General features: G+C 45.8%; 2 protein-coding genes across 3 annotated transcripts in view; both read left to right on the forward strand.

The window, feature by feature from the left end:
* fam120a (family with sequence similarity 120 member A) overlaps window positions 1–15,614 on the forward strand; it is a 97,016-nt gene extending 81,402 nt beyond the window's left edge. Inside the window, exons 17-19 of the mRNA XM_090242157.1 lie at window positions 5,481–8,633; window positions 8,684–9,081; window positions 9,153–15,614. Of these exons, the coding sequence (XP_090098283.1) occupies window positions 5,481–5,894 (414 nt within the window). The 3' untranslated portion in view covers window positions 5,895–8,633; window positions 8,684–9,081; window positions 9,153–15,614. The remainder of the gene's footprint in view (window positions 1–5,480; window positions 8,634–8,683; window positions 9,082–9,152) is intronic.
* Window positions 15,615–16,252: 638 nt separating this feature from the next.
* Window positions 16,253–27,345, forward strand: part of LOC110529064 (lysine-specific demethylase phf2) — a 157,655-nt gene continuing 146,562 nt past the window's right edge. For both annotated transcript variants that reach the window (XM_090242159.1, XM_090242160.1), the window contains exon 1: window positions 16,253–17,481. In XM_090242159.1, coding sequence (XP_090098285.1) covers window positions 17,384–17,481 — 98 coding nt within the window. In that variant the 5' untranslated portion in view covers window positions 16,253–17,383. The remainder of the gene's footprint in view (window positions 17,482–27,345) is intronic.

Here is a 27,345-nt window from a genome sequence, read left to right on the forward strand (position 1 = left end):
TTTTGTTCTGTATCTATGGACTCGACCCAGTCGTTCTGTATCTATGGACTCGACCCAGTCGTTCAGACTTTTTGTTCTGTGTCTATGGACTCGACCCAGTCGTTCAGTCTTGTTGTTCTGTATCTATGAACTCGACCCAGTCGTTCAGTCTTGTTGTTCTGTATCTATGGACTCGACCCAGTCATTCAGTCTTGTTGTTCTGTATCTATGGACTCGACCCAGTCGTTCAGTCTTGTTGTTCTGTATCTATGGACTCGACCCAGTCGTTCAGTCTTTTTGTTCTGTATCTATGGACTCCACCCAGTCATTCAGTCTTGTTGTTCTGTATCTATGGACTCGACCCAGTCGTTCAGTCTTGTTGTTCTGTATCTATGGACTCGACCCAGTCATTCAGTCTTGTTGTTCTGTATCTATGGACTCCACCCAGTCATTCAGTCTTTTTGTTCTGTATCTATAGACGTGACCCAGTCGTTCAGTCTTGTTGTTCTGTATCTATGGGACTCGACCCAGTCATTCAGTCTTGTTGTTCTGTATCTATGGACTCGACCCAGTCGTTCAGTCTTGTTGTTCTGTATCTATGGACCCGACCCAGTCGTTCAGTCTTGTTGTTCTGTATCTATGGACTCGACCCAGTCGTTCAGTCTTTTTGTTCTGTATCTATGGAAACCCAGTCGTTCAGTCTTGTTGTTCTGTGTCTATGGACAGTTGTTTGTTCCAGATGTTCTATTGCCAGACTGACTGGTAACGTTCTCATCCCTTGCTTGCTAGCCAACTAGGGCTAACTTACAGTCAGGTCAAGCAGTACAGACAGAATAACATCAGTAGCTGCATTTGTTTCATCTGTTTTCTAGTGACATTCAGTTGGATACATCCATAACAATGAGCTAATAATGTGATACATCCATAACAATGAGCTAATAATGTGATACATCCATAACAATGAGCTAATGATGTGATATGTCATTACAGTGTTCTGTGTGATATGTCATTACTGTGTACTCAGTGATATGTCATTAGTGTTCTGTGTGATATGTCATTTCTGTGTACTCAGTGATATTTCATTACAGTGTTCTGTGTGATATGTCATTACAGTGTTCTGTGTGATATGTCATTACTGTGTTCTGTGTGATATGTCATTACTGTGTTCTGTGTGATATGTCATTACAGTGTACTGTGTGATATGTCATTACTGTGTTCTGTGTGATATGTCATTACTGTGTTCTGTGTGATATGTCATTACAGTGTTCTGTGTCATTACAGTGTGATATGTCATTACAGTTTTCTGTGTGATGTGTCATTACAGTGTACTGTGTGATATGTCATTACAGTGTACTGTGTGATATGTCATTACAGTGTACTGTGTGATATGTCATTACTGTGTTCTGTGTGATATGTCATTACAGTGTTCTGTGTCATTACAGTGTGATATGTCATTACAGTGTTCTGTGTCATTACAGTGTGATATGTCATTACAGTGTACTGTGTGATATGTCATTACAGTGTACTGTGTGATATGTCATTACTGTGTTCTGTGTGATATGTCATTACAGTGTTCTGTGTCATTACAGTGTGATATGTCATTACAGTTTTCTGTGTGATGTGTCATTACACCAAAGCATTAATTCTGTTTATCTCAATTCCTGTCGGGTTTTAAAGCCAAGCATGGTACAATTTCTGCTGTAAGTAAGGTTGTAGGTGATATTCTAGATGCTCAGGACAAGAAAATTCACTGTTTCACTTTTTATTGACTTATCGAAGGCTTTCAAAACTGTTGACCGTGCTCTGCTGTTGGCCTTCAACACTGTTGACCATGCCCTGCTGTTGGCCTTCAACACTGTTGACCGTGCTCTGCTGTTGGCCTTCAACACTGTTGACCATGCCCTGCTGTTGGCCTTCAACACTGTTGACCATGCTCTGCTGTTGGCCTTCAACACTGTTGACCGTGCTCTGCTGTTGGCCTTCAACACTGTTGACCATGCCCTGCTGTTGGCCTTCAACACTGTTGACCATGCTCTGCTGTTGGCCTTCAACACTGTTGACCGTGCTCTACTGTTGGCCTTCAACACTGTTGACCATGCCCTGCTGTTGGCCTTCAACACTGTTGACCATGCTCTGCTGTTGGCCTTCAACACTGTTGACCATGCCCTGCTGTTGGCCTTCAACACTGTTGACCATGCTCTGCTGTTGGCCTTCAACACTGTTGACCATGCCCTGCTGTTGGCCTTCAACACTGTTGACCATGCCCTGCTGTTGGCCTTCAACACCGTTGACCGCGCCCTGCTGTTGGCCTTCAACACCGTTGACCATGCCCTGCTGTTGGCCTTCAACACTGTTGACCATGCCCTGCTGTTGGCCTTCAACACTGTTGACCATGCCCTGCTGTTGGCCTTCAACACTGTTGACCATGCCCTGCTGTTGGCCTTCAACACTGTTGACCATGCCCTGCTGTTGGCCTTCAACACTGTTGACCATGCCCTGCTGTTGGCCTTCAACACTGTTGACCATGCCCTGCTGTTGGCCTTCAACACTGTTGACCGCGCCCTGCTGTTGGCCTTCAACACTGTTGACCGTGCCCTGCTGTTGGCCTTCAACACTGTTGACCGCGCCCTGCTGTTGGCCTTCAACACTGTTGACCGCGCCCTGCTGTTGGCCTTCAACACTGTTGACCGTGCCCTGCTGTTGGCCTTCAACACTGTTGACCGCGCCCTGCTGTTGGCCATGCCCTGCTGTTGTATAGACTAAAAAAGGTTGGTTTAAGTGTTGATGCGTTGGATTGGTTCCAGAACTACCTTTCTGACAGAACAGTGTGTAGCTCAGGAGTTTACAAGGCTTACAAAGGAGTTCCCCAGGGCTCCATTCTAGGTCCGATCCTTTTTACACTGTATATAAATGATAAAGGGAAGACTGTTGACTCTGCAAATCTCCATCTGTATGCCGATGACAATTATTTATTGTAGCGCATCTAATATTGAGGCTTTTCCGGACTTTGGCATTTGATGTTAATCAAAGGCAGCTCTTCCATTTGAAACTTTGTGCTTAATGAAAGGATAACAACGTTTCTTTCGCTTCCCTGAAAGTTAACAGATGGAGTCACGTGCAGATGTGAACTGTAACAGGCCAGACAATTGATTATAATTATAGGGTCACCTCCTATAAATCTCTTGGGATTAAAAGTTTAATTTTAAACAGAACATTGATACCTTGACCAAGAAACTGAAGTTGAAATTGTGTTTTTATTTCAGGAACAAATCTTGCTTTTCAATGTTAGAAAGGATCTTGTTCAAAGCACTTTTCTATCAGTGCTGGATTATGGTGATATTGTCGATATGCCTCAGCAAGGACCTTAAACTCTGGACACAGTGTGTCATGGTGCTTTAAGATGTATTACCAACGCTAGATCACTGACCCGTCACTGTGATCTGTATGTTATGGTGTAATGGCCCTTTCTCTCCACCAGGAGGCTAAAGCAGTGATGGTCTCTGTTCCTTACTGACCAGATCAGTCACTCAATACGGTCTTTGTTCACAGTCTCTGCTGTCCTTGTCTGTTCCTAAGGCTAGAACTGAGATGGGGAAACAAGATTTTTCCCATAATGCCCCTTCATCCTTGGAACCATGCTTCAGAAGATTGTAAAGTTAGAGGAGTTTAGTGTCCTTGTCTGTTTTTAAGACTCTGATCGACAACACTGTTACTAACTGCAGTAGTTTATAATCTTCAATTGTATCTTTACCTTGTGACACTGTCTTCTGTATTTATCTGTAATGTTCTATGGACACACTGCTATTTCCCTGTTTTGCCTTCTTGCCAGGTCACCCTCACAAAATAGCCTTTTAACCTCAATGGGTGTAACCTGGTTAAATAAAGGTTAAATAAAACATCTCAGGCACCCAGTCACCCTCTCCTCTCCTCCACCCAGTCACCCTCTCCTCTCCTCTCCTCCACCCAGTCACCCTCTCCTCTCCTCCACCCAGTCACCCTCTCCTCTCCTCCCCCCAGTCACCCTCTCCTCCACCCAGTCACCCTCTCCTCTCCTCCACCCAGTCACCCTCTCCTCTCCTCCACCCAGTCACCCTCTCCTCCACCCGTCGTCCCCATCTTCTCCTCCACCCAGTCACACTCTCCTCTCCTCCACCCAGTCACCCTCTCCTCCACCAGTCACCCTCTCCTCCACCCAGTCACCCTCTCCTCCACCCAGTCACCCTCTCCTCCACCCGTCGTCCCCATCCTCTCCTCCACCCAGTCACCCTCTCCTCCACCCAGTCACCCTCTCCTCTCCTCCACCCAGTCACCCTCTCCTCTCCTCCACCCGTCGTCCCCACCCAGCAGGTCTTTATAGAGACACAAGCCACTCATTATGGTTGTGATTGACTCTGAGCCTGGTCTTTGTTTCTCTCTATCCCCCAGTAGAACAGCCTAGTGTCTGGCTTCATCCCTGTTTCTGCATAATAGGAAAGGCTTCCTCATCAGTCATAAATTCATTAATTGTCTTTTCCTCAGTTATTTGAGGTTCTGTATAACATGCCGGAATAGAATCCGTTTCATGCTGTTCTGCCGTTGATGTAGTGCTGATCTGTACTTATTGATATGAATATTCCTCGTTTCTTCTCTCCCCCCCACCCTCTTTCTCTTCCCCCCACCCTCTTTCTCTCCCCCCCACCCTCTTTCTCTCCCCCCCACCCTCTTTCTCTCCCCCCCACCCTCTTTCTCTCCCCCCCCACCTCTTTCTCTCCCCCCCCACCCTCTTTCTCTCCCCCCCACCCTCTTTCTCTCCCCCCCACCCTCTTTCTCTCCCCCCACCCTCTTTCTCTTTCTCCCTCCTTCTCCCCCTCCCTCCTTCTCCCTCCCTCCTTCTCCCTCCTTCTCCCTCCCTCCTTCTCCCTCCCTCCTTCTCCCTCCCTCTCTCCCTCCCTCTCCTTCTCCCTCTCTCCCTCCCTCTCCTTCTCCCTCTCTCCCTCCCTCTCCTTCTCCCTCTCTCCCTCCCTCTCCTTCTCCCTCTCTCCCTCCCTCCCTCCTTCTCCCTCCCTCTCTCCCTCCCTCTCTCCCTCCCTCCCTCTCTCTCCCTCCCTCTCCTCCCTCTCCTCCCTCCCTCCCTCCCTCCCTCCCTCCCTCCCTCCCTCCCTCCCTCCCTCCCTCCCTCCCTCCCTCCCTCTCCTTCTCCCTCCCTCTCCTTCTCCCTCCCTCTCCTTCTCCCTCCCTCCCTCCCTCCCTCCCTCCCTCCCTCCCTCCCTCCCTCCCTCCCTCCCTCCCTCCCTCCCTCCCTCCCTCCCTCCCTCCCTCCCACCCTCCCTCCCACCCTCCCTCTCTCCCCTCTCCCTCTCTCTCTCCTTTTCTCTCCCTCTCTCTCTCCTTTTCTCTCCCTCTCTCTCTCCTTTTCTCTCCCTCTCTCTCTCCTTCTCTCTCTCCCTCTCTCGTTCTCCCTCCCTTCTCCCTTCCTCTCTCTCTCTCCCTCTCTCTCCTTCCCTTCTCTCTCTCCCCACCAGAGTAAGCCTACCTACTCCATAGCCAGTGAGGTGAAGGAGAGGAAGAAGTTGAAGACGGAGGAGAAGGAGAAATCTCCCGTTATGCTGTCTTCCGACGGGTCCACTACCGAGAATGGGCTAGAGGAGAGAGAGGAGGGGGGACTGGAGGAGGGGGAGGAGGAGGAAGAGGGACTGGAGGAGGGGGGAGTGGAGGAGGGAGTGGAGGAGAGTGAGGTAGAGCAGTTGAAAGGTCAAGTCATGGAGGTGAGAGAAAGCAGGGCTGTGAATATTCAACCAGAAAGTGCCTTTAGCAGCAACCCCAAGATGTGCAATACTAACCCCCGCCTAAATGCACTAAATGCAGACGGCGCCTGTCTCAGAGACGCAGCAGAACCTCTGAGCGCAGCCGCCTCTGTCTTACAAACAGAAGAGTAAAAAAAAAAAATGTTTTTTTTGTAGAGAGGGTGAAGAACGAGTGAGAGGATGTAAGGAAATCTACAGTCACTGTTCCATATTGTACGCATTCCAAACAGCTCCCTATATAGTGCAGTAGTTTTGACCAGAGCCCTCAGGGTTATACTTCCCATAGGCCTCTGGTCTAAAGTAGTGCACAACATCGGCAAAATGGTGCCATTTGGAATACATCTATGAGAACATTAAATTCAGACCCCCTTTTTCGATGATGTCAACCAGATAAACCCCCCCCAGAATGATGAGGATTTCTTATTTTTAACAAGAGATCTGCGCAGACCAGTACCAAACAGAATAAATACTACCAGTCACTAAATACTGGGCCAGTCACTCCACTCTCTCTCCACTGATATCGACATGATTACTATCGTGATATGACCATGGTTTGTGTCCCAAATGTATTCCCTATATACAGTACTTTTGACCAGGCACCCATAGGGTTGATAACTGGGCTCTGGTCAAAAGTAGTGCACTATGTAGGGAATAGGATGCAGTTTGAGAAGCAGGCCATGTCTGACTGGGTACTCTAATCCCTTTGAGATAATACTGAAGCCGAAACTACAATGCTTTTGTCTCTTTTAGTTCCTTTATAGGTTAAGATGCACCAGCAGTATGTACTTGGCGCCATATATTTGCCATTGTAACTTTGTTGTCACAGTAAATAACATTTTGAGAGTTTTAACAACAGAGAAGCAGATGGAGTCACAGAATGCTTCCCCAATGGCACCCTAGTCTGTATATAGTGCACTACTTTTGACGTGGATAGATGAAAATTTGATAATTTAAAAACAACCACACGTGGATAATGCGTTTAAAAAATCACGAAAACGTTTTTCCATTTTGGTCCCCTTTAAATAAATACAACAAGTAATTGAAAAATAAAACTAGGTTACAATAGTTGCTACTAGCTAGATCAGTCTGATTAGATCAGCTAAATTAGTGTGTTTTTATTTATTTCATTTTTTATTATTTAACTTAGATCAAGTCTGAGTTCTTCTTGAAGCTTCCAGCATGTGGTCATGAGGATCTGGAAGTTCATAGCTGTACAGTAGATGGTCAGAGGAGGTGGTGGCGACTCTGGTCGGGGGAGGTGGTGGTGACTCTGGTCAGAGGAGGTGGTGGCGACTCTGGTCGGGGGAGGTGGTGGCGACTCTGGTCAGAGGAGGTGGTGGTGACTGGTCAGAGGAGGTGGTGGCGACTCTGGTCAGGGGAGGTGGTGGCGACTCTGGTCAGAGGAGGTGGTGGTGACTCTGGTCAGAGGAGGTGTTGGTGACTCTGGTCAGAGGAGGTGGTGGTGACTCTGGTCAGAGGAGGTGGTGGCGACTCTGGTCAGAGGAGGTGGTGGTGACTGGTCAGAGGAGGTGGTGGTGACTCTGGTCAGAGGAGGTGGTGGCGACTCTGGTCAGAGGAGGTGGTGGTGACTCTGGTCAGAGGAGGTGGTGGTGACTCTGGTCAGAGGAGGTGGTGGCGACTCTGGTCAGAGGAGGTGGTGGTGACTGTGGTCAGAGGAGGTGGTGGCGACTCTGGTCAGAGGAGGTGGTGGTGACTCTGGTCAGAGGAGGTGGTGGTGACTCTGGTCAGAGGAGGTGGTGGTGACTCTGGTCAGAGGAGGTGGTGGTGATTCTGGTCAGAGGAGGTGGTGGTGACTGGTCAGAGGAGGTGGTGGCGACTCTGGTCAGAGGAGGTGGTGGCGACTCTGGTCAGAGGAGGTGGTGGTGACTCTGGTCAGAGGAGGTGGTGGCGACTCTGGTCAGAGGAGGTGGTGGTGACTCTGGTCAGAGGAGGTGGTGGTGACTCTGGTCAGAGGAGGTGGTGGTGATTCTGGTCAGAGGAGGTGGTGGTGACTGGTCAGAGGAGGTGGTGGCGACTCTGGTCAGAGGAGGTGGTGGCGACTCTGGTCAGAGGAGGTGGTGGCGACTCTGGTCAGAGGAGGTGGTGGTGACTGGTCAGAGGAGGTGGTGGTGACTCTGGTCAGAGGAGGTGGTGGCGACTCTGGTCAGAGGAGGTGGTGGCGACTCTGGTCAGAGGAGGTGGTGGTGACTCTGGTCAGGGGAGGTGTTGGTGACTCTGGTCAGAGGAGGTGGTGGTGACTCTGGTCAGAGGAGGTGGTGGCGACTGGTCAGAGGAGGTGTTGGTGACTCTGGTCAGGGGAGGTGTTGGTGACTCTGGTCAGAGGAGGTGGTGGCGACTCTGGTCAGGGGAGGTGGTGGTGACTCTGGTCAGAGGAGGTGGTGGCGACTCTGGTCAGAGGAGGTGGTGGCGACTCTGGTCAGAGGAGGTGGTGGCGACTCTGGTCAGAGGAGGTGGTGGTGACTCTGGTCAGAGGAGGTGGTGGTGACTCTGGTCAGGGGAGGTGGTGGCGACTCTGGTCAGAGGAGGTGGTGGCGACTCTGGTCAGGGGAGGTGGTGGTGACTCTGGTCAGAGGAGGTGGTGGCGACTCTGGTCAGAGGAGGTGGTGGTGACTCTGGTCAGAGGAGGTGGTGGTGACTCTGGTCAGGGGAGGTGGTGGTGACTCTGGTCAGGGGAGGTGGTGGTGACTGTGGTCAGAGGAGGTGTTGGTGACTCTGGTCAGAGGAGGTGTTGGTGACTCTGGTCAGAGGAGGTGGTGGTGACTCTGGTCAGAGGAGGTGGTGGTGACTCTGGTCAGGGGAGGTGGTGGTGACTCTGGTCAGAGGAGGTGGTGGTGACTCTGGTCAGAGGAGGTGGTGGCGACTCTGGTCAGAGGAGGTGGTGGTGACTCTGGTCGGGGGAGGTGGTGGTGACTCTGGTCAGAGGAGGTGGTGGTGACTGGTCAGAGGAGGTGGTGGTGACTCTGGTCAGAGGAGGTGGTGGCGACTCTGGTCAGAGGAGGTGGTGGTGACTCTGGTCAGAGGAGGTGGTGGCGACTCTGGTCAGAGGAGGTGGTGGCGACTCTGGTCGGGGGAGGTGGTGGTGACTCTGTTCAGAGGAGGTGGTGGTGACTCTGGTCAGAGGAGGTGGTGGTGACTCTGGTCAGAGGAGGTGGTGGTGACTCTGGTCAGAGGAGGTGGTGGTGACTCTGGTCAGAGGAGGTGGTGGCGACTCTGGTCAGAGGAGGTGGTGGTGACTCTGGTCAGAGGAGGTGTTGGTGACTCTGGTCAGAGGAGGTGTTGGTGACTCTGGTCAGAGGAGGTGGTGGCGACTGGTCAGAGGAGGTGGTGGCGACTGGTCAGAGGAGGTGGTGGCGACTCTGGTCAGAGGAGGTGGTGGCGACTCTGGTCAGAGGAGGTGGTGGCGACTCTGGTCAGAGGAGGTGGTGGCGACTCTGGTCAGAGGAGGTGGTGGCGACTCTGGTCAGAGGAGGTGGTGGCGACTCTGGTCAGAGGAGGTGGTGGCGACTCTGGTCAGTGGTGGTGACTGGTCAGCATGTCCAAGGGCAGGTAGGGAGTCCCATGTCATCAAGGCATCCCTGTAAAATGTATCTTCTTCCTCTGTATTGGGGCTCTGCGATGAAGTTTGATCTTCCCTCAGAGGACAGTCCACAAGCCGTCCCACTCGGCGTGCATAGCCTACAGTCCTCCTCTTGGGTCACCGTTGGTGGAAAACCAGCCATGTCACCCTTTATTCAAGTCAGTATTCGACGTCCATCTATGTCTGAGGACGTCGAGCGATGACAGGGAAACTGGCCACTAGGGGCAACAGTGAGCGCTGTTACCTTCAAGTAGGTTTTGGTTTTGCTAGGGTGGGGATGGTGGATGGGCGTAAACTTGATTCAAAAGGTTGCAAGGTCGAATCCAGCGATATAAAGTTGTTTTTGATATTTTAGTTTTAAGCCTACCCTAAATCTTTACCCTTTCCATCCGGAGTTAAAGTTAACCTTAAACACTTCAGAATTTGACTTTTCAGAAAGAATGGATAAACGTCTAGTTGTGATGCGAGACTGAGAGCTAGTTGGGAAAACAACCCAAAACCAGTAGGTTCAATCTGAATAAAACACCTGCTAGCTAGCATTTTAATGCATTTATGGGAAGGAATCCAATTAATGATATCAAGACTTGATCTGCACTCATGTAGCTATTGAAAAAATTAAACTTTTGTAAAAAATAAATAAATATATATATATATATATATACATATATATATATATTTATATTTATATATTTACATAAAACCGATTAAATGTGTACAGAATTTACATGAGCTCTCTGCCTAGACTGCCATTAGGCGCCACGGCAGCTATAGATTGAAAGTAATAATAATTGATTCAACAATAATAGGTATTCAATCACATACAGAAATGTTAGTGCTGTAGAGAAACAACAAAAAACATCCATCATCATCATGAGTAGATTGATGGTCAAGAGATTGAAGGTTGAGAAAGTTCATGACTTGAGTGAGGTCAGCGGAGGCAGGTGGTGGTTAAAAGAGGAGAGAAGGCAGCACATTGTCATCATGGTGTCTTTGCCGTCCATGTTGTCTGTGGCTTCGTAGTAGGACTCAGTCAAATTAAGTTAGTTGGACTAGCTAGCTAGCTACTGCTACCAAAATACAGCGCCCACTTGGGTGATGCTATTTCAGTCACGAGGCGCAACTAAGCACAACAGGCTTCAATAGTAATCCAGGAGTAGCCTTACCGTTTGTGCCCTGTTTACATCGTGCCGTATTTCATTACGCCGTACTTCATTTCAATATTGTTCCGCTACAGGATGGAGTGAGGTGGAGGATTTCACAATGCAAGACTAGATGGAGAGCCTAGTGTCTCGTCAGGGATTGAATTGATTTAGGGAGATTGTAAAATATGGACTTTTCATTCAAGACAGGGGAAACCTATTGTTTCAGTTGATAATAAAACATGCTTTGTTGAGTAAACTTTTCCTCAACTTGTTAAATCAAGCTAGCTTACACCACAGCTAGCTAGCTAAAAGATACGCTATACTGTAGCTAGCGACCTCCACCTAAAAACAAACGTCATTACCATCATAAAAACTAAACCCATCGGCTGTGGTTTAGTAACAAAATGTACAGGAGCTCTCTGCTTAGGCTGCTACTAGGGCACCATGGCAACTATAGTAGTGCACTATAAAGAATAGGGTGCCATTTGGTACATACACACAGTCCTCCCAGAGTCATCCCAGTCCTCCCATGGTCATCCCAGTCCACCCATGGTCATCCCAGTCCTCCCAGAGTCATCCCAGTCCTCCCATGGACATCCCAGTCCTCCCATGGACATCCCAGTCCTCCCATGGACATCCCAGTCCTCCCATGGACATCCCAGTCCTCCCATGGACATCCCAGTCCTCCCATGGTCATCCCAGTCCTCCCTTGGTCATCCCAGTCCTCCCATGGTCATCCCAGTCCTCCCATGGTCATCCCAGTCCTCCCATGGTCATCCCAGTCCTCTCATGGTCATCCCAGTCCTCCCATGGTCATCCCAGTCAACCCATGGTCATCCCAGTCCTCCCTTGGTCATCCCAGTCAACCCATGGTCATCCCAGTCCTCCCTTGGTCATCCCAGTCAACCCATGGTCATCCCAGTCCTCCCTTGGTCATCCCAGTCAACCCATGGTCATCCCAGTCCTCCCTTGGTCATCCCAGTCAACCCATGGTCATCCCAGTCCTCCCTTGGTCATCCCAGTCCTCCCATGGTCATCCCAGTCCTCTCATGGTCATCCCAGTCCTCCCTTGGTCATCCCAGTCCTCCCATGGTCATCCCAGTCCTCTCATGGTCATCCCATGGTCATCCCAGTCCTCCCATGGTCCTCCCATGGTCCTCCCATGGTCATCCCAGTCAGAGCCAGTAGATATATAAATGTACTGCCTTCAGGAAGTGTTCACATCACTTGCCTTTTCCCACATTTTGTTGTTTCAGCCTGAATTTAAAATAGATTACATTGAAATGTTTTGTCTCTGGCTTACACACATTACCCCATTATGTCAAAGTGGAATTATGTTTTATTTTTATTTTTTATGTTTACAAATTTGTTAAAAATGAAAAGCTGAAATGTCTTGAGTCTATAAGTATTCAACCCCTTTGTTATGGCAAGCCTAAATAAGTTGCATGGACTCACTCTGTGAAATAGTTTTTTCCATGATTCGTTTTTTTTTTAACGAATACCTCATCTCTGTACCCCACACATTCAATTATCTGTAAGGTCCACGGGAGGTTGGTGGCACAGGCTCGTGGCAATGGATGGAGCGAAATACCTGGAATGGTCTCAAATACATGGTTTCCATGGTTTCCAGGCGTTTGATGCCATTCCATTGGCTCCGTTTCAGCCATTATTATGAGCTGTCCTCCACTGGTAAAGTCCCTCAGTCGAGCAGTGAATTTCAAACACATATTCAACCACAAAAACCAGGGAGGTTTTTCAATGCATCGCAAAGAAGGGCACCGATTGGAAAAGGGGTCAAGAAACAAAATGGAGACATTGAATATCCCTTTGAGCCTGGTGAATTACACTTTATACCCAGTCACTGCAAAGATACAGGCGTGCTTCCTAACTCAGTTGCCGGAGAGGAAGGAAATCGCTCAGGGATTTCACCATAGAGGCCAATGATGACTTTAAAACAGAGTTTAATGGCTGTGACGGGAGAAAACTGAGGATGGATCAACAACATTGTAGTTACTCCACAATGCTAACATAATTGACAGAGTGAAAAGAAGGAAGCCAATGTTACAGTTTTAGTTTTAAATTCACTTGGAAATCTATGGCAAGACATAAAAATGTCTGTCTGGGCAATGATCAACAACCAACTTGACCTAACTTGAAGATTTAAAAAAAGAATAATGTGCAAATATTGTACAATCCAGGTGTTCAAAGCTCTTAGAGACTTACCCAGAAAGACTCACAGCTGTAATTGCTCTTAGAGACTTACCCAGAAAGACTCACAGCTGTAATCTCTCTCAGAGACTTACCCAGAAAGACTCACAGCTGTAATTGCTCTTAGAGACTTACCCAGAAAGACTCACAGCTGTAATTGCTCTTAGAGACTTACCCAGAAAGACTCACAGCTGTAATTGCTCTTAGAGACTTACCCAGAAAGACTCACAGCTGTAATTGCTCTTAGAGACTTACCCAGAAAGACTCACAGCTGTAATTGCTCTTAGAGACTTACCCAGAAAGACTCACAGCTGTAATTGCTCTTAGAGACTTACCCAGAAAGACTCACAGCTGTAATTGCTCTTAGAGACTTACCCAGAAAGACTCACAGCTGTAATTGCTCTTAGAGACTTACCCAGAAAGACTCACAGCTGTAATTGCTCTTAGAGACTTACCCAGAAAGACTCACAGCTGTAATTGCTCTTAGAGACTTACCCAGAAAGACTCACAGCTGTAATTGCTCTTAGAGACTTACCCAGAAAGACTCACAGCTGTAATTGCTCTTACAGACTTACCCAGAAAGACTCACAGCTGTAATTGCTCTTAGAGACTTACCCAGAAAGACTCACAGCTGTAATTGCTCTTAGAGACTTACCCAGAAAGACTCACAGCTGTAATTGCTCTTAGAGACTTACCCAGAAAGACTCACAGCTGTAATTGCTCTTAGAGACTTACCCAGAAAGACTCACAGCTGTAATTGCTCTTAGAGACTTACCCAGAAAGACTCACAGCTGTAATTGCTCTCAGAGACTTACCCAGAAAGACTCACAGCTGTAATTGCTCTTAGAGACTTACCCAGAAAGACTCACAGCTGTAATTGCTCTTAGAGACTTACCCAGAAAGACTCACAGCTGTAATTGCTCTTAGAGACTCACAGCTGTAATCGCTCTTAGAGACTTACCCAGAAAGACTCACAGCTGTAATTGCTCTTAGAGACTTACCCAGAAAGACTCACAGCTGTAATTGCTCTTAGAGACTTACCCAGAAAGACTCACAGCTGTAATCGCTCTTAGAGACTTACCCAGAAAGACTCACAGCTGTAATCACTCTTAGAGACTTACCCAGAAAGACACACAGCTGTAATTGCTGCCAAAAGTGATTTATAACATCTATTGACTCAGGGGGTTGAATACATCTAATCAATATATATTAGTGTTTTTTTCCCATATTTTGATTTTATTTTTACAAATGTTAGAATTTTTTTTCCACTTTGACATTACAGAGTATTTTGTGTAGATAGTTAACAAAAAAAGGAAATAATTCACAATTAAAATCCATTTTAATCCCACTTGGTCACAAAACAAAATGTGGAGAAAGTCTAGGGGTGTGAGTACTTGCTGAAGGCACTGTATGCTATATACCATTAGGTCCTATACGTATATTAACGTATATACAAGGTTATATATAGGGCTCTGATCACAATGGTTCCTTAATGTGTTCAGATCTGCAGACGTTGTTTAAATGATTAATTACTGTAGTAGATTAAAACCCTTGCATCTTTATTTACCTAGCCTATATGTTATACTTTAGCTATTATAAAAAAAAATAAACATTTCAATAAATAAACAGTTATTTAAAAACAAATCAAAAAATATGCTAAAAAATTCTTCAACCAACCCTGATGTGTGTCAAACCGCCATGCGTCAGCGAACCATGTGGTTTCCTTGACGATCAAACATAGTTACTACTATCCGTTTCAACTCAACTTTCTGCATGGTTCCACCATTTTTAAACGGTGCGTATTTATGATGCATGTTGTCCCCTCCCCACCCCCCCATCCTGACATCGAGAACTGAGGCCGCTGGCTCGTCTTAATACGCAGGTTAACAGTGAGTCAATGCGTTACCAAGCTGATATAACTGTTATAGTCACCATTCAAATGATCTACTCTTAACTTTTTTTTTTTTTAAATGTATCGTGATATTGAATTTAATCAACAACAACAACAACAAACTAGACTACATGTATCTATTCTAGCCAACTTTGAATATTGTTAATAATCCTGGTGTTCTACTCCTTTACTGTGCTCTGTTGCCGTTTTCTGCTACATTGATATTAGTAACACATCTCTCTGGATTCTCTTGACTATGGAACTATGTTCCCTATGTGATGCACTACTTTGGAATGCTGGGAGATTCAGCGTCACCTTTGATTAAAAAAATTAAAAAATTCGACCTTTTAAAAAACATTTTTTAATTTTTTGTTTTGTTTTACATATTGACTTTTACTGTTCTCTGTTGCCATGGGGACGGAGAGTTGTGATATGGGTCCGGTGGGGACTCTGGGAAGTAGTGTTCCTAAGGGTCAAAGGTAATGCAATGCATAGGGAACAAGGTACCGTTTCAGACGCAGGCATATAAAATAAAAACCATGTTTATAAAAAGCTTTTGATTTGAACAAGCCCCTTTTATGTAGCTGAGATGTGTTGGCACGATGCCTGCCCCTCAGAGAGACTTTAGCATCAAGTACATTTGGATGTTTACTTTTTAGTGTTTAACTCAAGACTTATTGTACTTCTGTTACCAGAATCATTAATAACTACTTTTTCCATGTAATTCTCCTGAAGCTTTTCGTCCCACTTTAGTGAACAGAGAAACGGTGTACCCCCAGCCCCCCCCCCCCCCCCCCCCCCTCCCTCTGTAAGAGCTATATAGGATATCAGTATGTAAGAGCTATATAGGATACCTTGACGTAAGTTGACAAGAATTTTCTGCCTAACTCACATGGGTTGTAAAAGAATGAACTACGGTTGGGTTGGAGATTGTTGATGATTGAGTGTGGTGTATTTGAAGGCAATTGAATGCAACTTACAAAGCTTAATAAAATTATATTATTTTAGTATAATTTGCTTTTTTATTAGCAGTTTGTGGCTAATATCTGTTTATTTTTTATTTTTTTATCGATCTTTTACATTTTTCACAAAGTATAACAAAAAGGGACAATAGACATTATGATACAACAATTCAACTATACACCACATGACCCTGACCTGTGTAGCAAGCAGATTCATTTATAATAATACCATGTATCAATGTCATTTAAATGTACAGTAGCTATTCAAAGCAATCCACTGTAGCTAATTCAGTCAGAGAAACAATCGGATGACTGTAATTAGTCTGTAATGGTCTAAGGAAAAGTCAATTACACTTCAAACCACTAATTATAATTTCAGTCTCTACCCTGTTTGATCTCATAGTGTGTTTTAGTCCAAGATGTACTCTTAAGGAGCCTGCCATTATTCCTTAAGGTCCAAGGATCTTGTGTGTTGTTTTCAGAGGTAGACTTGACTCTGACAGTCAAATACTACATCTCAACGTGAATCGATTATCAATTGCGGTACGGTTCTAGAAACATAAAGCCCTTAACTTTCATATCACATTCAAATAATTTCACAAATGAAAAATATACACTTAATGCACTGTCTTAACCGGCTTTATCACAGTTGCAGCGGACGCGTTTCTGGCGAGCTTCCGTTATTACACACAGGTGTTAGGAGCATGCTAGATAGTTAACGTTCATTAGTACCGGTGGCCTCTAACTTCGGTCTTCTTCAACTCGCTGTAACGTGGAGATATGGGCGCACGGAAGCACAAACAGTAACCCTATAAATGCGTGTATCAATTCATCTTTTTTTCTTCATGCTGATATGAAAGATCTGTTTTTTATGCTTTGAAACCCGTACTGCAAGCGATACGTGTTAATGTTGAGCCCGAGCTTCAGGGCGCTTAACAAAACTCCCCCGGGCAGAAGACGCCTTCATCCGGTGACTCTTATGTGGAATGAAAGTCATGATCAAGGACTGTGTGTGTCAATACCACCTACTGGAAAATCCACTGTCTTACTTCATTTTGATCCATTACTATTATTAGATTTAATAAATTAATACATTCTGAAATTGATAATTACATTTTGATATTGCTTGTTTTTGTTGCATGCAGCTCAGTATGAATAGGGAGATAAAAAGTTGTGATTTTTATTAAATCATCTATTTATGTTAATTAAAACGGATTGATATAAGACGAAAATGTAGGTAATATATGGATGCATTATAATGATGATAACGGTTGCCTCCATCTCCGTTATGTCCCGCGGTGATACGGACACAAATCTGTATTTGATCGAGCAGGTTAACGTCGGTCAATTTCTCTACCGACAACCGTACGAACGCTTAACGATTTGGAACGTCCCGGGATCCCCGCTGAAACAACTGCACCGTTGGAGAGATTCATTCATCTGATGCGAGCCAGCGAAGACCAAATTGACGGTTTTCCACGCTGACGTAACAGATATTACAATGCAACAAGAATAGATTTTGTCTTGGTTTCTGAGCGGTTCAATACTGTACAGCGACCAGGGAGGGGGGCAGGAAAACAATGATGCACTTCAGGAACATTATCGACCTCGGCGCTACATCATCAACACGATAACCACCTCAATGCAACATCAGTGGATGGTGGATTTGGGGATTTAATTTAATGTCCAGCGGAACGGACTAGTTGCTGCTTGTGGAAGATCTTCATATTGTATTTTGTTGCAGGAGAGTTGCTGCTGCCCGGTGTCTCTGCTGCCCGGTGTCTCCCTCCTATCCAGAACGTTGTTGTGAATGATCAAACATGGCGACTGTACCAGTATATTGCATCTGCAGATTACCGTACGACGTTACTCAGTTTATGATCGAGTGTGATGCCTGCAAGGACTGGTTTCACGGAAGGTAATTGTTTTAACCTATTGGGGTGATTTCCTGTCCGTTTTGCATTGTATTTAGCAGGGTGTTTTTGTCGTTTGCCAGTTTGTGTTGCACACTGTCCACATCTGAAACAGCACAAGACCGAGGCCGCTTGAAGAAGGCGGAGTTAAATACTCTCCGTTGTGACATTAGCGCAAAAAAAAGAGCCATTTTTCTCCCAGCAATGTGGTGATTTTAATATTGAACTGTGTGTTTGGATGATGTACTTTGTATTTCCATAATCATTTCCCAGCTGTATGTCGTGTGGCTCCAGTAGTCATTGTTGTCGCGGAGCAGCGCCCGACCGTAGGACGGAGCGGAGTCTGGAACAGACCGCGGAGAGGCTCCACTTCTCACTCTACATCACGTTCACACGTCCCACCGTTCAAATCTCAACGTACACTCGTCTTTTTAGTTGTCTGTTTTTATTCTTTTTTTTATTGCTTGGGTCACGTTGTAAAAACCGTTTTAGAAAAGCACGAGCCCAAACTCTCCTCTGACAATAACCCGCTCCTCTCCAGCCAGGCTTCAATTCCCTTTGATACCCGAATAAACTCAACTCCACCATTTATGACTAGTGTGAGTTCAAGCGTTACATTAATAGAGTTTATATATATATATTTAAAAAAACACGGATTTCAGCACCCAAAGAAAAGCCGACATTTCCACATAATGCCGCTTTTCTCTGGGTGGTGAAAACCCTGGTTTTTGACAACTTCATTGTATTTGACGTGGGAACTGCGCCCTCACTAGTCGCCGCTCAACTCCGTCTAAACGCTGCGGTTGACTTTAGTCGGCTGGCACATTGATACACGTTGCAGCGTTGCTTTGTTGACTACATTTTTACTGGGAAAAATGTACAAATGACTTGAAGACGACATCTTCACGTCATGTATTTGAAACCACTGTATTCTCCGATAATAATGGGAGTCTGCCGCGTCTTTTCCCCTCTATTTCGTTGTTGTGATGACGTCCTTTGTATGTTTTAATGTCCCAAATACAGGACAACAAACACTTAATATTGGTGGGAATCGGATCATTTTCTATTTCGATCACTTATTGGAAACAGAAAATAGTAAGCAGGCGTTTCAAATCAAAGGAAGATATTTACGCGCGGTAACGTTAACCCTTCTGGACAAGGCTGGATACGATGTACCGTGACCCGCTGCCAGCTACAATGTACGGGATCCCCCGGACGAACAGTCGTTTACAACAAATATATCGCTAAAATCATCGATGCGAGTCGAGCGATGCCTTTTATTATTCGCGTGAATATCACGAAACTTCGTCGATGCGAGAAATGCAGGTCCACCCGGGGGTCTCGGCTGAGATATTGGGCTTATTTATGGGTGCTGTCTAGCCTGATGATGATGGCACAGTAGCTATTGTCCCTAGCTTGACACTGTTGAATGTAGTAGCCTAATAACCCATAACCTGGCATCTATAATTCACTCTTCATACTAAGGGGTTGCCCGTACAGAACTAGCTAAGTACAGTATTGTGTTAAACTACTATTTTACTACGTAGGCTATTAGTTCATCCCACCATGCCTGGTAGTGTGCATACTTAATAGCTGATAAGTCATCAATGTATTTACATTATTGATTGAACAGGTCAGACATGATGATCCCGTCCCCTTTCCCTGGCTGGCTGTCTGTCTGTCTGTCTGCTGTTAGTTATTCACCTGTCTGTCTGTCTGTCTGTCTGTCTGTCTGTCTGTCTGTCTGTCTGTCTGCTGTTAGTTATTCACCTGTCTGTCTGTCTGTCTGACTGTCTGTCTGTCTGCTGTTAGTTATTCACCTGCCTGTCTGTCTGTCTGCTGTTAGTTATTCACCTGTCTGTCTGTCTGCTGTTAGTTATTCACCTGTCTGTCTGTCTGTCTGTCTGTCTGTCTCTGTCTGTCTGCTGTTAGTTATTCACCTGTCTGTCTGTCTGTCTGCTGTTAGTTATTCACCTGTCTGTCTGCTGTTAGTTATTCACCTGTCTGTCTGTCTGCTGTTAGTTATTCACCTGTCTGTCTGTCTGCTGTTAGTTATTCACCTGTCTGTCACTACTACATGATTCAATGTACTGGGAGGACTGGGACTGTTGTGAGGACTGGGACTGTTGTGAGGACTGGGACTGTTGTGAGGACTGGGACTGTTGGGAGGACTGGGACTGTTGACAGTAGAGCAATGTGTTCATGGGAGACACTCTAACCTGTTCTGGCCTGCAGCATCAAGCTAAACCAATATGGGCATTTCAGTTTCTCCACTTGATCATATTTCTAGACCAAGATGAGATGTTACTCTGAATTGATCTAAGGTGTGGGTTGCGTTTCCCTTATCAGTTTTACCCATGGTCGGTCGTTTACCCTTGTTTGTTTCCCCGTGGTTGTTTGTTTCCCCGTGGTTGTTTGTTTCCCCGTGGTTGTTTGTTTCCCCGTGGTTGTTTGTTTCCCCGTGGTCGTTTGTTTCCCCGTGGTCGTTTGTTTCCCCGTGGTCGGTCGTTTCCCCGTGGTCGGTCGTTTCCCCGTGGTCGGTCGTTTCCCCGTGGTCGGTCGTTTCCCCGTGGTCGGTCGTTTCCCCGTGGTCGGTCGTTTCCCCGTGGTCGGTCGTTTCCCCGTGGTCGTTTACTCATTTTGTATTGTTTAGTCATATCAGTAGCGTGTTGCTTGGCTTTTCCCTTGGCCTGCAGTCTACTGTCTGGCTGCTGTCTGGCATCATAACATAATGACGTGATTTACAGCTTGTCACTGACTGCATATAAAGCTGAACTAACAGGACGTTTCAGTGGGGAGTGAGACAGGGTGGGGAATGAGACAGGGTAGGGAGTGAGACAGGGTAGGGAGTGAGACAGTGTAGGGAGTGAGACAGGGTAGGGGTTGAGACAGGGTAGGTTGATGCCTGCTGAGTCTGGCGGCTCTCAGTAACATCATACGTTCTATCACAATGAAAAACGCTGTTATTTACGTGTATTACAGGTTATTGCTGCAAATTAAACAGACCAGCCTATATGAACCACCGAGGCCTATCCGATCTGACATGTTACTGATGTTGTAATTGGTGTGTTAATGTGGTCTAATAAGATGATAACCCTGGTCTCCCGCGGGGGGGGGGGGGGGGGGATTAAACAACGTCTTGACCATTAGACCAAGATAAACATGTCGTATGGCTTTGTGGGGACATGTTGAAGTCGCAGGTGGGGCTACATCATCACGTCATCATGGGTAACCGTGACCGACTCGTGTCCACTACACCAAGTGAATAAATACACACACAGGGCCTTCAGAGAGTGTATCTGTGTCAGACGTGTTTACTCCTATTTGTCAGTTAAAATTATTAGTCAGATGTCTCAGAAAATGCAGTTTTATAATATTTACAGGCTTAGTTGTTACAGCCTGAAAATATATAGAAATGTCTCATTTACACAAGTATTCACACCACTGAGTCAATACATGTTAGAATCACCTCTGGTAGCGATTACACCTGTGAGTCTTTCTGGGTAAGTCTCTAAGAGTGATTATAGCTGTGAGTCTTTCTGGGTAAGTCTCTAAGAGCTTTCCACACCTGGATTGTACAATATTTGCACATTGTTATTTATTTTTTAATTCTTCAAGTTAGGTCAAAACTGTAACTAGGTCACTCAGGAACATTCGCTGTCGTCTTGGTAAGCAACTCCAGTGTAGATTTGGCCTTGTGTTTTAAGTTATTGTCCTGCTGAATGGTGAATTTGTCTCCCGGTGTTGGTTGGAAAGCAGACTGAACCAGGTTTTCCTCTAGGATTTTGCCTGTGCTTAGCTCTATGCCGTTTCTTTTTATCCTTAACAACTCCCTAGCCGATGACAAGCATACCCATAACAGCCACCGCCATGCATGAAAATATGAAGAGTGGTACTCTGTTATGTGTTGTGTTTGCCCCAAACATAACGCTTTGTATTCAGGACATAAAGTTCACTTCTTGGCCCCATTTTATGCAGTTTTACTTTAGTGTCTTATTGCCAACAGGATTATAAAAAAAAAAAAAAAATTGTACTCTGTACAGGCTTCCATCTTTTCACTGTCATTTAGGTTAATATTGTGGAGTAACTCAGTTTTCTTCTATCACAACCATTGGCCTCATGGTGAAATCCCTGAGCGGTTTAATTAAGTGTAATTAATATCTTCACCATGCTCAAAAAAATATTAAATGTCTGCTTTTTTATTTAATCTTACCCATCTACCAATAGGTGCCCTTCTTTGCGAATCATTGGAAAACCTCCCTGGTCTTTGTGGTTGAATCTGTTAGAAATTCACTGCACGACTGAGGGACCGTACAGATCATTGTATGTGTGGGTTACAGAGATGTGGTAGTCATTCAAAAATCATGTTAAACACTATTATTGCACACAGGGTCCATGCAACTTATTATGTGACTTGTTAAGCACATTTTTACTCATGAAATTATTTAGGCTCCTTACCATAAAGTGGTTGAATAATTATCGACTCAAGACATTTCAGCTCTTAATTTTTTATTAATTTGTAAACATTTAAAAAAAACATATAATTACACATTAACATTATGGGGTATTGTGTGTGTAGGCCGGGGATGCGCTGTGGGGCCGGGGACAGGACGCGCTGTGGGGCCGGGGACGCGCTGTGGGGCCGGGGACGCGCTGTGGGGCCGGGGACGCGCTGTGGGGCCGGGGACGCGCTGTGGGGCCGGGGACGCGCTGAGGGGCCGGGGACGCGCTGTGGGGCCGGGGACGCGCTGTGGGGCCGGGGACGCGCTGTGGGGCCGGGGACAGGACGCGCTGTGGGCCGGGGACGCGCTGTGGGGCCGGATGCGCTGTGGGGACAGGGATGTGGGGCCGGGGACGCGCTGTGGGGCAAAGATCATACCTTTTGGAGATATGTCCTCTGGTCTGATGAAAAAAACATAGAACTGTTTGGCCGTAATGACAATCGTTATGTTTGGAGGAAAAAGGGAGAGGCTTGAAAGCCGAAGAACACCATCCCAACCGTAAAGCACGGGAGTGGCAGCATCATGTTGTGTGGGTGCTTTGCTGCAGGACGTAACCTACTCCAGAGGAAGGTCCTGGACATGACCTGCTCCAGGGGAAGGTCCTGGACATGACCTGCTCCAGGGGAAGGTCCTGGACGTGACCTGCTCCAGGGGAAGGTCCTGGACATGACCTGCTCCAGGGGAAGGTCCTGGACATGACCTGCTCCAGGGGAAGGTCCTGGACATGACCTGCTCCAGGGGAAGGTCCTGGACATGACCTGCTCCAGAGGAAGGTCCTGGACATGACCTGCTCCAGGGGAAGGTCCTGGACATGACCTGCTCCAGGGGAAGGTCCTGGACATGACCTGCTCCAGAGGAAGGTCCTGGACGTAACCTGCTCCAGAGGAAGGTCCTGGACGTAACCTGCTCCAGAGGAAGGTCCTGGACGTAACCTGCTCCAGAGGAAGGTCCTGGACATGACCTGCTCCAGGGGAAGGTCCTGGACGTGACCTGCTCCAGGGGAAGGTCCTGGACGTGACCTGCTCCAGGGGAAGGTCCTGGACGTGACCTGCTCCAGGGGAAGGTCCTGGACGTGACCTGCTCCAGGGGAAGGTCCTGGACGTGACCTGCTCCAGGGGAAGGTCCTGGACGTGACCTGCTCCAGAGGAAGGTCCTGGACATGACCTGCTCCAGGGGAAGGTCCTGGACGTGACCTGCTCCAGGGGAAGGTCCTGGACGTGACCTGCTCCAGGGGAAGGTCCTGGACGTGACCTGCTCCAGGGGAAGGTCCTGGACGTGACCTGCTCCAGGGGAAGGTCCTGGACGTGACCTGCTCCAGGGGAAGGTCCTGGACGTGACCTGCTCCAGGGGAAGGTCCTGGACGTGACCTGCTCCAGGGGAAGGTCCTGGACGTGACCTGCTCCAGGGGAAGGTCCTGGACGTGGCCTCCTCCAGGGGACAGCCCATATGGCAGGAGCCTAAACCTGTTTCTGTAGCTTTAGGAAGCTTGGACTGGCAGTGGCTAATAGAGTTATGGTTATTGTTCCACATGGACAGATGGGTGTCAATCCTTGTTTATTATTATCAGAGTCTATTTAAAACAGGTATTGATTTCTATGCTGATGCCCTCTTATCTGTGTTCAATCTGTCTTAATGTAGCCTAGTATTTTTCTGTGTTCCAGCTGTGTTCATGTAGCCAAGTATATCTGTGTATTTCAGATGTGTTGGATCAAATAAAATGTTATTTGTCACATGCTTCGTAAACAGAAGATCTAACTTAGACTAACAGTGAAATACTTACGGCTCCTTCCCAACAATGCAGAGAGATTTTTTTTTTTATAATAGAGAAATAATAACACAAGGAATAAATTCACAATAACTTGGCTATATACGCAGGTTACCAGTACCGAGGCGATATGCAGGGGTATGAAGTACAGTGAGCTCCAGAAGTATTGGGATCATGACATGTTGTTGTTTTGGCTCTGTACTCCAGCACTTTGGATTTTAAATGATACAATGACTATGAGGTTAAAGTACAGATTGTCAGCTTTAATATGAGGGTATTTTCACTCATATCGGATGAACCGTTTAGAAATGACAAATGTCCAAAAAAACTAAGATTACTAAACAAAATTACATGTCTGTGACAGTCATTCTTTTATTGGACAAAAATGCTCATGTTAAATCCATCCATGATTATCATGACGCTTCACTTGTGTGTCCCACTACTTTCGCTTTGGTCTTCCAACAACATGCAGGAGGAAACGGTGCAATAGCCGCTGAATCAGGAATTCCCCAGGGTAGTTGTTTAGGCCCTTTGCTTTTTATTTTTTTTACTAACAACATGCTACTGACTTTGAGTAAAGCCAGAGTTTCTATGTATGCGGATGACTCAACACTATACATGTCAGCTACTACAGCGACTGAAATGACTGCAACACTCAACTAAGAGCTGCAGTTCGTTTCAGAGTGGGTGGCAAGGAATAAGTTAGCCCTATAATATTTCTAAAACTTAAAGCATTGTATTTGGGACAAAACATTTACTAAACCTCAACTAAATATTGTAATAAATAATGTGGAAATTGAGCAAGTTGAGATGACTAAACTGTTTGGAGTAACCCTGGGTTGTAAACTGTCATGGTAAAAACATGTTGATACAACAGTAGCTAAGATGGGGAGAAGTCTGTCCATCATAAAGCGATGTTATACCTTCTTAACCTCTCTAGGGTACGTGGGACGTTCGCCTGACCAACATCCAGTGAAAGTGCAGGGCGCCAAATTCAAACTACAGAAATCTCATAATTAAAATTCCTCAAACATATATGTATTATACACATTTTTAAAGATAAACTTGTTGTTAATCCCACCGCAGTGTCCGATTTCAAAAAGGCTTACCATGCGATTGTTAGGTCACTACCTAGTCACAAAAAAGACAGCCATTTTTCCAGCCAAAGAGAGGAGTCACAAAAAGAATATAGAGAGAAAATTAATCACTAATCTTTGATGATCTTCATCAGATGGCACTCATAGGACTTCATGTTACACAATACGTGTGTTTTGTTCGATAAAGGTAATATTTATATCCAAAAATCTCTTGTTTACATTGGTGCGTTATGTTTTGCCTCCAAAACATCCGGTGAAAGTGCAGAGAGCCACGTCAATTTACAGAAATACTCATCATAAATGTTGATGAAAATACAACTGTTATGCACGGAATTAAAGATATACTTCTCCTTACTGCAACCGCTGTGTCAGATTTCAAATATGCTTTATGGAAAAAGCACACCATGCAATAATCTGAGTACAGCGCTCAGAGACCAAAACAAGCAATACAGATACCCGCCATGTTATGGAGTCAACAAAAGTCAGAAATAGCATTACAAATATTCACTTACCTTTGATGATCTTCATCAGAATGCACTCCCAGGAATCCCAGTTCCACAATAAATGTTAGTTCGATAAAGTCCATTTATGTCCAAATACCTCCTTTTTGTTTGCGCATTTAGTCCAGTAATCCAAATGCACAGGCACTAGGTCCAGACAAAGTCCAAAAAGTTATATTACAGTTCGTAGAAACATGTCAAACGATGGATATAATCAATCTTTAGGATGTTTTTATCATAAATCTTCAATAATGTTTCAACCGGAGACTTCCTTTGTCTTTAGAAATGAAAGGGAACGGAGCTAACTCTCACAGGCGCGCGCCTGACTGAGCACATGGCCTTCTGGCAGACCCATTGCTCAATCAGCTCTCATTCTCTCCCACGTCACAGTAGAAGCCTGAAACAAGGTTCTAAAGACTGTTGACATCTAGTGGAAGCATTAGGAAGTGCAATATGACCCCACAGACACTGTTAATTGGATAGGCTAAGACTTGAAAACCTACAAACCTCAGATTTCCCACTTCCTGGTTGGATTTTTCTCAGGTTTTTGCCTGCCATATGAGTTCTGTTATATTCACAGACATCATTCAAACAGTTTTAGAAACTTCAGAGTGTTTTCTATCCAAATCTATTAAAAATGCATATCCTAGCTTCTGGTCCTGAGTAGCAGGCAGTTTACTCTGGGCACGCTATTCGTGAAAACACTGCCCCCTAACGCAAAGAATTTAACAACACTATCAAGAAAGGCATGTCCTACAGGCCCTAGTTTTGTCACACTAATGTTCAGTAGTGTGGTCAGGTGCCTGGTTCAGAACAGGGCAACACGGCTGGTCCTTGGATGTACACAGAGCGCTAAATTTAATAATATGCATGTCAAACTCTCCTGGCTCAAAGTGGAGGAGAGTGACGTCATCACAACTTGTATTTATGAGAGGTATTGACATGTTGAATGCACCAAGCTGTCGTTCTAAACTACTGGCGCACAGCTCAGACACCCATGCATACCCCAGAAGACATGCCACAAGATGTCCCTTCACAGTCCCCAAGTATAGAACAGACTATGGGAGGTGCACAGTACTACATAGAGCCATGACTACATGGAACTCTATTCCACAGTACTACATAGAGCCATGACTACATGGAACTCTATTCCACAGTACTACAGAGTCATGACTACATGGAACTCTATTCCACAGTACTACATAGAGACATGACTACATTTAACTTTATTCCACTTCAAGTAACTGATGCAGCAGTAAAATTTGATTTTAAAAAACAGATTAAAAAACACCTTATGGAACAGCGGGGGACTGTGAAGCAACAAAACATAGACACATGCATACACACACGATAACATACGCACTATACATATACATGGATTTAGTACTGTAGATATGTGGTGGAGTAGAGGCATGAGGGCACACAGTGTGTTGTGAAATCTGTGAATGTAATGTTTTTGTTTTTAAAATGGTATAAACTGCCTTAATTTTGCTGTACACCAGGAAGAGTAGCTGCTGCCTTGGCAGGAACTAATAGGGATCCATAATAAACCACAGGAAGAGTAGCTGCTGCCTTGGCAGGAACTAATGGGGATTCATAATAAACCCCAGGAAGAGTAGCTGCTGCCTTGGCAGGAACTAATGGGGATCCATAATAAACCCCAGGAAGAGTAGTTGCTGCCTTGGCAGGAACTAATGGGGATCCGTAATAAACCCCAGGAAGAGTAGCTGTTGCCTTGGCAGGAACTAATGGGGATCCATAATAAACCCCAGGAAGAGTAGTTGCTGCCTTGACAGGAACTAATGGGGATCCATAATAAACCCCAGAAAGAGTAGCTGTTGCCTTGACAGGAACTAATGGGGATCCATAATAAACCCCAGGAAGAGTAGCTGCTGCCTTGGCAGGAACTAATGGGGATCCATAATAAACCCCAGGAAGAGTAGCTGCTGCCTTGACAGGAACTAATGGGGATCCATAATAAACCCCAGGAAGAGTAGCTGCTGCC

This window comes from Oncorhynchus mykiss, chromosome 7, assembly GCF_057628025.1.
Source record: "Oncorhynchus mykiss isolate SJ-2025 chromosome 7, ASM5762802v1, whole genome shotgun sequence".
Lineage (NCBI taxonomy): Eukaryota > Metazoa > Chordata > Actinopteri > Salmoniformes > Salmonidae > Oncorhynchus > Oncorhynchus mykiss.